General features: G+C 33.3%; 1 protein-coding gene across 4 annotated transcripts in view; it reads right to left on the reverse strand.

Annotated features, from left to right (window-relative positions):
• Positions 1 to 13,964, reverse strand: part of LOC136037074 (mediator of RNA polymerase II transcription subunit 15-like) — a 104,656-nt gene that overhangs the window by 22,239 nt on the left and 68,453 nt on the right. For all 4 annotated transcript variants that reach the window (XM_065719520.1, XM_065719521.1, XM_065719517.1 and 1 more), the window contains exons 10-12: positions 10,047 to 10,224; positions 6,497 to 6,638; positions 4,690 to 4,811 (exon numbers count right to left, since the gene is read on the reverse strand). In XM_065719520.1, coding sequence (XP_065575592.1) covers positions 4,690 to 4,811; positions 6,497 to 6,638; positions 10,047 to 10,224 — 442 coding nt within the window. The remainder of the gene's footprint in view (positions 1 to 4,689; positions 4,812 to 6,496; positions 6,639 to 10,046; positions 10,225 to 13,964) is intronic.

The following is a 13,964-nucleotide window of genomic DNA, read 5'->3' on the forward strand; positions in this document are numbered from 1 at the left end:
TAAGGAAAAATGTTAGGGAAATTGGAACTTCATTAGAGAGGCAACAGCTGAAACTCTGAATAAATTGGGACAGGGAGAAGCATGCGCAGCTCTATCAGCCTCAAACGAATTGGTGCTGCAGTGACTTTTTCGCAGTAAAAGTTTAGCATGATTTCTCGATTTTCTTTTTTTATCTCTTAGTTTTTTTTATGTAACTTAAAAGAAGAAACAGATACAGAATATTTCAAGTTTGAATAACGTTACTTTTAAAGCCAAAGTGCATTATATCCACAACTAATTTTGAAGAAAAGACACTATTATCCCTGACAGGTAAATTATTTTCTGCTTCATTTTCATTCCATAATATCATTCAATGTCAAGAAAGACATTATGTAACCCAAGTGAAGATGCAGATTAAAAAATTAAAAAAAAAGATATTTTAAGTTCAAATAAAGTTACTTTTAAAAACAACGTATATCATACTCACAACTAGTTTTAAAGAAAAGACATTATTATCTGTGATAGATGAATTACTTTCTACTATATTTTCATTTCATTCAATGTCAAGTGAGACATAATTAGACAAAGTGAACTATTATTTATTTTTTTAAATATTTTTCAACTATTTTTAAATCCAACGTTTAGCATACCCACAATTAATTTTAAAGAATATAATTTATTTTCCCTGATAGACAAAATATTCTCTATAGTATTTTCATATCAAAACATCATGCAATGTCAAGATAGACATACTCAGGATAGTTTTAAACCTCAACTCTTCTACAATATTTAAAGTAGCTTAGTCACGTCGACTTAAATTATATGCCATTTCACAAAACTTTCACATATGATGTAGCCTTACAGATGTAAATTCAATCTACAAAAAAACGTCATATTGAAGGGCTTGTAGGGCTCAGAATCATCCCCTCTTTGTTTATATTATAGTCATTAAAACCTGCCAACAGTACATACTATATAATTTCGATAACACTTATCAGCCAGTAGCAAACTTAAAAACTATGAAATGGTCTACTATGTTACATGAGATACTTCTCTAAAAACTGCGAACATGAGAACTGGTTTGTTTGGGTTGGTACTGTTTGAAAAAAATTTCAAACAATAAGTTGATTTTTCTTATTTCATGATTTGACTGATACTGTTCTTGTTTCATTTTCTCAATCGTACAGACTACTTTTAGACTACTTTTTATCTCAAACACCTTTAGACTACTTCAAAATAGAATTTGTTTCTTTTCTATAATAGCTGTAGGCTTACATTAGCACACAAGCATTAAAACAAAATTATTAAAATCAAATTGAAAGTAACTAGTAAACTAGTATTTAGAAATGACTGAATAATAAACAAAATTAATAATCAACAAATATAAAGTAATAAGTACTTATCAAAACCGTCATAGCGAACTGTACAGTCGCTCTGGTTGGCATTACTATTAAGGGATTCTGCTGGCAAAATACTGGGAAAGGCTTGCTATCTGTCCTTGTGAAAAGGACTAAAAACCTAAAATATCAACAGTAACCTGTGGACGCTCTATGCCTCAATGGCTGGAGGAACTTTGCCCTAAAAGTACTATTCAAGGTAGTAAAGACTTACTATATGCAGCAAAAGCAATTTAAAAAATGCCAGCAATTATATTTGAAAAAGGTTCTTCGATTAATTAATTTATTGATTAATAGGTAGACTTTGAAGATAAAGCGTTAAGCTATTTCTCTGATTTTTTTCTCTCGTTTTTCAAAAGTAACCTAACCGAAAATGAAAAATAGTGAAATTTTGTAGTCTGGATAATTTTATTTTAAAAATACCATGTAACTAAGCCATAATTTATTTTCTAAAAAATAGAAATAATTTTCCTTAAAATAAACATTCTCATTTTAAAAGTCCATTCAGTGTTCATAAAGCCCTATACTTCTGATGGTTACATAAATCTTCATTATTTTACATTACTGACGCCTACTCAAAGCACATATTGCTTCAATAGCCTTTCTAATATGGTAGATTAACATAACTTCGAACAGTTAACCATAAATTTCTGGCCTGTAGCACTTATGCTGAGGAATATAATTTTAATTTGCTTAGTGTTTGTGAGTTAAATAGACGCATTTCATTTTATTTTCGCTTTTTAATATCTTGCACAAAGTGTGTAGATTAAAAAAAAGATAATAATATAAGATGCAAAAATGGTGCAGGTCTTGAAATCTTGAGGGACACCTCCACCACTACACAATTTTGCAATTTCACGAAGGTAGAATTCATGCTCCATAAAACTACTCAGTTGAAAGGCTTGTGCGGCTAAAGTTAGGCTCCAGTTGTTAATACTGTAATTTTTGCAAGGTATCCACCATGTACCATATATGATAAGTAAGGTGATCGGACCGGTAAGGTTAGGTAATACGTCGGTATATGAAGGTAATATCGATAACATGTATCAGCTAATTAGTCTAAGAACTATTAAGTGATGCTGACCAGTGTTGCCAGCGTTTTGAAATAAACTGTGCCAGCTTTCTGGTTAAAAATATATTTCAAGATATAAACTTGTACCATCTGAACAGAATATTAAAAATTTTGGTAAGATGAAGAAAATTTTCAATAAACTAAAACTGGAACAGATATCCCAGTCAGAGAGGAAAAACAAATCCATGTACCACATTGTGCCAAGACCTTTAAATTGTACCAAAAATGGTACAATTGTAGCGCGTTGACTATACTGACACTGATTTGAGAATATGAGAAAGGGTAATAATTTCCACTGAAAGAATTTTGCAATCACATAAGTCAGCTGATTTTTGGATACTCACCAAGAGACCATGTGTTTTTCACCGAAGGCATGGATCAAATCTCTATATTTTGTTATAAGGATTTTCCACAGTCAGGGAAATCCTTGACAAAAGGGAAAAAAAATTTAAGTATTCTGGTAAGTGTAGCTTGTTTCGTCTCACTTCTAGGGTGAAAATTTTCAAGAAATAACTTTCCTTTCAAACGGAGGGCGCGGTAGAGGATATGCTTTTTAGGGATGGGGAAATCTGTTTTTTATATGAATCTCACATAAACAGTATACACCAGAGTTTTTTTCATAACTGTTGCTCTGCAAAGTGTATGATGCTTCTTCAGCTGGGAACACTTTGATTTCAGAAACTTAGGTAGTTCCCGAAACCATTGTTTCATCAGTATCATCACCCAGTGTCAGTAGTGCTTTTTTAGCAACTTCGAATCTAGTAAAGTGATTTACCAGAAATTTAGAACATTGCCTTGACATATGTGTCACTGCCTGTATGTCTCTTTTCCTTATTTTGTCCCCACGTTTGCTCCTTCATTCCTGTGGTTCTTTCTTCTCATGCTTCAACGTTTTTTACTGTTTTTGTTCCCGTGTTTGATTAATCTTTTCTAAGTTTCAATAGCTTTTGACAGAGGTGTGATGTCGTACCAACTTGTAGCTGCTTTTTTTTTAATGAAAACTGCAGTTGATGTTTAGTTACATCACTTCCTAATCTGGAAATCTCTGCAGCATCAATGTCATGATCATATTATGATTTGTGAAAGAACACCAAACTCACTGTGTTATTCAAGTCTTGCTGTAGAATTTAAAAACGTTAAACCTGCGCCCCCTCCATTGAAAGTCTCCTCCCCTATGAGAAGTTCCTCCATGGAAAGATCCTCCTCGGTAACCCTCCCCCCTCAAATATCCCCCCAAACCCAAAAAATCCCCCTGAAAACGTCTGTACACTTCCCAGTAACCATTGCTATATGTAAACACAGGTCAAAGTTTGTAACTTGCAGCCCCTCCCACGGGGACTGCGGGGGAGTAAGTCGTCCCCAAAGACATAGTTATTGGGTTTTTCGACTATGGTGAATAAAATGGCTATCTCAGAATTTTGATCCGGTGACTTTAGGGAAAAAATGAGTGTGGGAGGGGGCCTAGGTGCCCTCCAATTTTTTTGGTCACTTAAAAAGGGCACGAGAACTTTTAATTTCCGTTAGAATGAGCCCTTTCGCGACATTCTAGGACCACTCAGTCGATACGATTACCCCTGGGAAAAAAAACATAACAAAAAAACAAATAAACACGCATCCGTGATTTGTCTTCTGGCAAAAAATGCAAAATTCCACATTTTTGTAGATAGGGGCGTGAAACTTCTACAATAAGGTTCTTTGATACGCTGAATCTGATGGTGTGATTTTCGTTGACTTTTAGGGGGTTGACTTTTAGGGGTTGACTTGATTATCGTATGACTTTTATGGGGTGTTTCCCCCTATTTTCTAAAATGAGGCAAATTTTCTCAGGCTCGTAACTTTTGATGAGTAAGACTAATCTTGATGAAACTTATATATTTAAAATCAGCATTAAAATGCCATTCTTTTGATGTAACTATTGATATCACCAACAGTTTGATACGATCCGAAAGTTTTAACTTCGAAATTTTTGACAAATCAAAGGAAGCGTTTTTACTAATAACGTTTTTTACTGTTTTAAAATATAGAGTTGAGAAAAAGAGTCAAACTTTAGCGTAAAGAGCGGGGCGTTGAGGAGGAAAAGCCCCTTTCAAATACGGAGTAATTTCTGTTCGTTTTAAGTTGTAATGTCGCTCCTTACTTTCATTTAAAAACACTTTTTTTTGTTTAATACTAAAAAGAGCAGAAATAGAAAGGATAGATTATCATTAAATTACTCTTAAAGAGAAAGAAAATTGATTTTACCTTTTTGAAGTCCATTTTTTCGAGAACAGATTCACATTTAAGGAGCGTGTCCATTGGAACACGTTTCTGAGGATTCTCCAAAAGATTAAGCAGGTTTCTCATTTTGCTCAGCTTCTCTGTATCTATGAAAAATTAAGAGAGTAAATATTTATGAAACTCTTAAAAATCAACATAAGCTAACTAAAGACGAATATGGTAACTACAAGAAGAGCCAAGATTAGACTACTAGTATAAACTGACAGCACTCCAGGGGCACGAATGGGAGGAGGGAAAAGGGACAAGGTGGGAAATAACCCCCTAAAATCTTATTTTTGTGTCTTAGTTATTTAAAAATTCTTGTCAGCCCCCCTTTCCCCCAGAGGGACAGGACTGCTGGTACTCTCATTTTAGTTGTTTACTTTTTTGTTGCTTTCCTAAAATAGGTTTCAATGAGTCAGAAGGTGATAAAATTTGTTTCCCACCTTGTTATATTTAAAATAGATATCCCTCCATAAATAAAAGTTGATCTTAATGGCAGGAAATAGGATTTGTACACATGTTAAGGAGGCCTATCAACAAGACCGTGCGTACAAAAGAAGTGCAGAACGTGCGTACACAAGAACGTGCGTACAAAAGACTGAACTATCGTTTCCTTCATACTCAGATATTCTGTGTTTTTCTTGGGGACGGGGGAGGGGGGGGGGGGGTTGAACCTACTTAAGCAGTCATTGTTTAAAAAAAAATCGTGTAAAAAAAAATCGTAAAAAGACACAGACTCAATGTAAAAATAATGCATTCTTTTGCAATACGTTCCAAAAGCTTTGATCGCTTTGTGGCAATATACTTTTTTCTTGCTTAAAACAAGAATCTTTACAACTTATTTTACTATTAATGTTTTCCGTCCATCTATAAAACGTTTTCAGCGTGACTTTGATCAGTCGGTGAATTTTCCCTTGAACTTCATTGTTTTCCAGTCTAACTTATTTTTAGCAGCTGGAGATATTGGCGGCTTAATGTCCAATGTTAAAATTTGTCTTCTGTTTAAATTGTGTTTACGTAACAGACCTTTATGTCGAAGTAATTCAACGACTACTTTGGGCAATATGACAAACCGTCAAACCCTCAGGTCGTCAAATTCGTCAAACCAGCAGGATTCTCACAATGCTATCGCAGGGATTTCAGCCGCTATTCTGATTGACTTGTCCTTTGCCCAGAATACAGGTATTTTTCAGAACGCAATTACAATATAGTTAGATTGTATTCCATGTCTCCATGCCTAGAGTTACCCATTGGCACACTAGGCCCAGGCCTATGGGCACACAATGCCCGGGGGCACAATAAATTATCACTGAGTGATTTTTTTCTTAACAATAGCTGGACTTATGCGATCTATCATCAAGGTCTCAGCTATATTCGGCCGCCGCACTGCCTATTCACAGAAAAGTAATTTTAAAACAACACAGGAATAAGAAAAAACTCATGGCCCTTATAACTGCCAGATGTCTCCCAAGAATGGCAGATGAAAGTTCAGTATCACCTCTCTCTTTCATTACTTTCGGCCCATCAGTTGCGTTCTGTTTATTGCTTCAACTATTCCTGAATTTTCGGGAGCAATCCCGACAATCTCACAAAGACGGAGCGACAAAAACGCTTTGCCTAAAAGCGTCAAAGCTTTAAATCCGGGCCCACCATGTTTCATAAAGAAAACTATACCAAGTGAATTTTTTATTTTAGTCAGGACAAAGCAAAAATTAATAATGAATATTCTATGAAAGTCTATTAAAAAAAAAAAGCTGTTGTTAAGAAATACAAAAAAAAAAAATCAAACCCTCATTTCCAATCTTCTCAATCATTCGTCGTAATGGCTCAATGTACTTTCGCCCCAGCTCGCGAACCTTTTCAATATACATTTGCTCTTCTGCCAAAGAGGGGTCCATTTGTCCACCGCCAACATTTCCCGTTGACAAATGCTACAAAATAGAAACAAAAATGCAGTAGCTGCTTACCTTTTAGGGTAAGTTCTCAAGTAATTCTTTTCACATTTTGTAGGCTGATTTTTTTTATACATATTTTTTAATTCCATTCCTAAACACAAAAAATGGTGCTGTTCCTGTCTCATAGAATAACAGTGCAATTTTATTATAGAGGTAATTTTACTGTTATTTACCATTAATAACTTAATTCGTTTAAAATTAAATACACTTAACTTGTAATTTATATTAGTATGTTTATATTCTACTATTTAATGAACACGTAAAACTCAGTCTAATCTGATCTATATATTGACATTAAAAATGGATATGAAGTGACGACAAATATGTCATGGTTATAATTACACGTTGTAACTATAATTATGAAATTTATAGTTCCAACATAAGAATTTAATTATTTTTCAACAAAAATTATAGTAACTTTATGTTTTTAATAATTTATTTCTCCTTTCTTCGTAAACGAAGTAGAACTACCGTTGTGAATATCCCGATGCCTTTTTATTAATACCTAAGATATAATTTTTGTTGATATTTTCTATTCAGAGAACTGACACTAAGCAATGAGATTCCTAACCAAATAAAAAAAAAAACCTAAAAAAAAATACATTAATAAAATAACAAAAAACCTTTCCAGTTTTTTCTCATCGATGTTTTCTTTGTTATTAACAAAGGGACTGCTATACCACCACCTAGTTTAAAACGTAATGTTAACCTTTATTTACCAATGAGCGAAAAAAGGACAGGATATTTTCCAGGGGATATAAAATACAGGCACCTTAAAACTCACATTTTTATGCTCAAGGTAATAAGGACAGGATATTTTCCCGGGGATAAAATATACGGACACATTAAAACTCAAGTTCTTATGCTCACGGTAATAAGGACAGGATATTTTCAAGGGGATATAATATACGGGCACCTTAAAAATCACTTTATTATGCTCACGATAATGACAGGACATTTTCCAGGAAATATAATATACGGGCAACGTTATTATGCTCATAGTAATAAGGACATCATATTTTCCAGGGGATATAGTATACGGGCACCTTAAGACTCGCGTTATTATGCTCACGGTAATAAGGACAGGATATTTTCCAGGGGATATAATTTACGGACACACAAGATAGTATGGTAGAGGGATTGGTAGTTTCTATCAAAATATCACCAATTCTCAATTATTAAGAATGTCCATAAAAAAATAAAAGATGAAGCTTGTTCCATGTATAACACTATGATTAAACCTCGACTGGAATTATTTAAAAATAGAGCGACTGAATATGGAAAAGATTGGGTAGATTATAATTAAAGAGAGATAAATGATGTGAGATGTCTAAAAGATATACTTTCAAATAACAAGAGATATTTCAATAAACATCTAAATGAACAGAGAAAAAGCTTATTGGATGCAATGATTTTAGGGGAGGGACTTAACCTACATCCCTGGTGATGTTCTTGTTGACACCGCCAGTGACAATCGAAAATCCGCCTCTACTATTTGAAAATCTTTTAAAGTTTATTTAGTAAGTTTTTTGGCTAAATAAATGGCAGTGAATCAAGTTGTTGCTCCTTATTGAGAAATATTTTAAAAGCCTATTGTTGATGATTCTACAACCAAATATGAATATACAGAAATTAGAGAAGGGACAATACAGAAATTAGAGAAGAATAATTAAATTATAATTTCATTTTAAAAGATATGGAATCTTGGATTCTTCCAAGTGATAGTTACCTTTATGCAAAAGTGAAAATAACACGATTAGATGGAACAAATGTGCGAAATAATGATAAAGCTAGTTTAACAAATAATGGATTTAATATGACCAGAAGTACTGAACATATTATCAATGGAAAATGTATGTGAAGAGAAGATTTAGACATTGGAATGGAATACACAATTAAAGCAATGAAATGTGTTACAACTAAAATGGAAAGAAAATGGTTATTATTATTGATTTTAAAGATGAAATGGTTGATCTATTTACACCTAAGCGTTTTGATTCCAAGGCAGCTGATCTTGAAAATAAATTTTAAAAATTAGATAAAGCGATGATTTTAAAGGTTGTAGAAAGAAAAGGGAGAGATACTAACAATTATTTAGATATTGATATCGAACTATCAACTAAATTTTAAATCATATTAAATTATTACAGTTTACCAGTAGCATAGGAAATAGAAAATAGTTAAACTCTTATTTCACAACTTCATCCAATTCGTATTTCACAAGACCTGTTTTTATCTTAAAGCTCATGATAGGAAATTGTAAAAATGTTGGAAATTTTCATTTAAAATAATGTGAATTGAAAATGGGGTAAATTGATCGGGTGATCTGGGTGGGGCCGAGAACCCGTGTTCACATTGTGAAAAAGTGTAAAATGAGACAAAACCTTGATTTCCAAAGACATGTTTTCATGCTGAATGTCGGGATGGAAAATATTTGATGTTCAAATGATGTAAAATGGACTAAAAATGATGAAAGTTTATGGAGTGATCTAGGTGGTCCAGAATCAGCTATTACTATATTAGTTATATAATTCCAAATCCGGGGATGAGGGGAGGTGAAAGAAAAAATGTACAATCAAGCTGAGATGAAAATAAATTGCGGGTAATAATAAAAATAAAAATAATAAAAATATAAAAATAATATAAAATATAAAATAATATAAATATGTATATAATAAAAAACATAAAATATAATAATAAAATAAAAATAATAAAATACAATAATAAAATATAAAATATAAAAATAATAATAAAAATAATAAATAATAAAAATAAATTGCGGGTAATAATAAAAATAAAAATAATAAAAATATAAAAATAATATAAAATATAAAATAATATAAATATGTATATAATAAAAAAATATAAAATATAATAATAAAATATAAATAATAAATAATAATAATAAATAATAAAATACATTAATACAATATAAAATATAAAAATAATAATAAAAATAATAAAAATAATAAATAATAAAAATAAAAATAATAAAAATAAATTGCGGGTAATAATAACCTAAGCTGAGATAAAAATAAATTGCGGATAATAATAGAATTACTTCAGGATTATTCATGCCTTTGCTGATGACAGGATCTGGATAGAATCCAGATCCTGACTCAAACCTTGCACCTTCTTCTTTGGGGTTGGATAAAGCAGCATGCTCGATACTACGTGTTTTCTTTTCATATTCGTCATTCTGCGAATATAATTGTTCATAAATACACAAAGACTTTAAAATAAGGACTTCATTCTAATCTCCCCTGTATGAAGAAAAAATCGTATCCGTACATCAAACAGAGAAGAAAACAAAGGAATAATTAGACAAAAGGAGCAAAATGGGTATTAAAAGATTTATTAAGTAGGATTTAGGAATTAAAATACCTGCGGTGTGTTGACAGCGCCCATGCTAGGAGATGGAACTCCGAGATTGGGACCAGAACGAATTTGACCTTGTTGACCAGGCTGAAGACGCTGCATTCCTTGAACAGAGCCTGGAGATGGAGCAATTCCTTGGGCCCCACCAGGCGAGTTCGCAAAATGGGGCGACGGAGCCATTTGCCTAAACAAAATTTGGACTAGAAATCAACACAAGAACAAACAATATAATAAAACTGCCCATAATTTAATCTGGCACACCATCCTTAATGAAATGGACATAACGAGGACTGATCATTTTTGTATATTTTTATTTACGTTTATTTTCGTGATATAGACTTTTTTGTTTTACTGAATTACGGGGAGTCATGTCCCGCAGATCTGTCACCCTTAGGGCGATACAAAAATGCAGCCAAAATGTCAGTGGTTAACCTAACCGAGCATAGAGGCAAGCTTTTACATGAAAGGGAATCTGGCAAACCATACCCGAAGATACTAAGCTTAAAATCGATAGCAGTAATGAAATAAAACAAAGAGGTCACGCATCGACTATCATTAATAATTTAGACCAAGTAAATCCAAGCAAAACATAGCTCATAGCAATGGAAGATATGGATTTAATTTACGATTTAAGCTACAAGACAGATTTAAAAGTATAGAAAAAATAGTTTGAACAATGGCGAGAAAGAAGAAAAACAGATCCTCATACAGAGGAATAAATAAAAAATGGATACTCGATTCAAACTTAAAACACCAGAAATTACTAAAAACAGGAGGTTGACTGCTACGCACCCAACCATAATAGTAAACCTTCTCAATTCTATAGTATCATCTGTCTTTTATTAGCAAATTAATCTTAAAAACTTTTTTCCACAAGACAAATTTTTTCAAAGAAAATTTAGGAACTCCATTAAGCCAAGAATGAGCAAAAATAAAGTCAAATAATCTTCCAAGCGTAAGACTACCATGAATCATTATCACATTAAAATTACCACAAATCACCATCAATAAATAAATAAAACTCAAAACCAACTGAAATCACAATAGATAGCCGAAACAAACTCAAAACAAGCAAAAATTAACATAAGTAGGGGTGAAAACCCCTATGCCTTCTCAAGAACAGAACGCAATTTGCGCTTTACTTAAAAAAAACAACAAATGATCGTGGATTGTCAGTTAAATCGGCTTATACTGACATTTTTTCGTTAAGGGTTTGATAATTTTTCATTTATGAAAGTAAGAAAGGTGAAATTAGTAAAGCGCAGATTGTGTTCTGATGTTGAGAAGGCATAGGGGTTATCAGCTTTACTAATATTAATTTTTGCTAGTTTTGACTTTGATTCAGCTATCGATTGTAATATATGTTCGTTTTGAGTTTCATTTATTTACCTTTATTTACTATTGTTTACCTTGCTTTGAAATACTTGTCTTATGGAAAAAAGTTTTTTACATTTATTTCTGTACGGTTTTTAATGACATAGTCTTTTTCACGGAAAAAAAATACTGTAAATCTTTTCAGTCTTCTTCTATAAGAATCAATAGTATGGGTTGCTATTTGTATTTTGGAGAAACTTCTTCAACTATTTTTAATCCTGACACAAATAGTATTTTTAAATTAATTTTATAGCATCTGAAGTTGACTTGAAAAATAAAACTTAATATCATTCCCAAAGGATTCAATCTATGCTCTTTGACAACCTGGACATACTTAGACTCTTTTGATTTATTTAAATTGTAAGTATAGAAGCAGTAGTAGTAGTATCCCCAAAAGCTTCAACTTAATACCCCCAGTCGTTCTCGATATATTGATGAGGTGTCTTATTGGCAAACATTTAACACAATCCCTTTTGATTTATTTTTAAAGCAACATTTAATTTTAAAGCATAATGGACCAATTGCATAATTTTGGGGAGTTGACATGCCTATTATCTCTAAAGACATAGTTAATGGACCGTTCTACTATGCTAAACAAAATGGCTATCTCAAAATTTTGAACGGATGCGTTTGGAAAATGAATGGGCTTGAGAGAGGGGCTGCTTGCCCTCCAATCTCATATTACTCTTAAAAAGGGCAACAGACACTCGCACTGTAATTGGACTGTAAGGGGGAGGACTTCCCCATTTATGTGTCTAGTAGAAAATTTAAAACAAGTAAAAAAAAAAGAAAAAACGTTTTAACTATATTTTGTTTTCAGTAAAGTGCAAATTATGTTCTGGTCTTGAGAAGGAATGGGGGTCGTCAGCTCTACTCATGTTAATTTTTGCTCGTTTTGAGTTTAACTTGGTTATTTATTGTATGATTTAAATAAACTAAATAAGTTTAAAATGTTTTAATTTTTTTAACTTTAATAAATCAAAAATTATTAAATCTTTAAGGAATATATATCAGTATATGTATCCTAAACTGACAATCCACAGATATTTTTTTTTCAGTAAAGTGCAGACTATGTTCTGGTCTGGAGAAGGTAGGTATGGGGGTTGTCAAAGACATAATTTCCAGACCTTCCAACTACACTGAACAAAATGGCTATCTCAAAATTTTGATAAAATGTATTTTGGGGATTGATGGGCGTGAAGGAGGGGGCTTGTTGCCCTCCAATCACTTTTGACTGATAAAAAAGGCACTAGCTCTTTCGATTTCCAATCGAATGAGTCTTTTTTGAAGTTTCTACGACAACAAATGGCCGTCTCAAAATTTGTATCAGATGCATTACAAGAGAACACGAGGTTTTGAGGGGTAGGGGTTATTCACAGATTAATCTGAATTTTTAAAAGGGCACTAGAACTTCCAATTACCAATACAACGAGCTCCCTCCGAAGTTTATACGATCACCCTTTCTATATATACCGTATATGCCTCAGAGCATAGCTTACCTTTCCCTGAGGATGTGTGTGTGTGTGGGGAGGGGGAGAGTTGTCATCCTCAAAGACGTAATTTCCGGTCCTTTCAATTACGTTGAAAAAAATATATATCCCAAAATTTTGATTGGACGTGTTTGGGGAAATGGTGAGCGAGGGAAGGGGGTTAGTTGCCCTCCATTACCTTTTACTAATAACTAAGACCAGCCCTTTCAATTTCCAATCGAATGAGCAATTTTGGTTCTACGACAAAAAATGGCCATCTCAAAATTTCTATCAGATGCATTTCGGGAAAATACGAGGTGTGGTGGGGGGTATCCACCTTCCGATCACTCGAGTCTTAAAAGGGCACTAGAACCTCTAATTACGAATCCAATGACCCCCCCTATGAAGTTTATACGATCAACCTCTCTATATTTACCTTATATGACCCCAAAGCATAACTTACTACTCTTGCCCTTAGGGTTGTTGGGGGGGGGGCTGCCATCCTTACAGACATAATTTTCAGACTTTTCAATTGCATTGAACACAATGGTCATTTCAAAATTTTTATTAGATGTGTTTGGGGAAATGGTGGGCGTGGGAGGGGGTTAGTTACCCCCCAATCGCTTTCGACTATTAGGGCACTGGCCCTGAGGGGTTTCTTTCTTTTTTTTTGGGGGGGGGGGGTACCATCTTCAAAGACATAAATTCCGGGCCTTTCAATTGCATTGAACAAAATGGTTATCTCGAAAATTTTATTGGATGTTTTGGGGGAATGGTGAGCGTGGGAGGTGGATTAGTTACCCTGCAGTCACTTTCGACTATTAAAAAGGAAACTGACCCTTTCAATTTCCAATCAGATGAGCTGTTTTCCAAGTTTCTAGGACAACAAAATGGCCTTATCAAAAATTAAAATCAGATGCATTTCGGAAAAACACGAGGTGGGGAGGGTTCCATCCTTCGATTACTCTGAATCTTAAAAAGAGTACGAAAACTTTGATTACCAATCCAATATGCACCCCCCCAAAGGCTATACGATCACCCTTTCTAGACATACCTCATATGTCCCCAGGACATAACTTAC

The sequence above is a fragment of the Artemia franciscana genome, chromosome 16, assembly GCF_032884065.1.
Source record: "Artemia franciscana chromosome 16, ASM3288406v1, whole genome shotgun sequence".
In the NCBI taxonomy this organism is placed as follows: Eukaryota; Metazoa; Arthropoda; class Branchiopoda; order Anostraca; family Artemiidae; genus Artemia; species Artemia franciscana.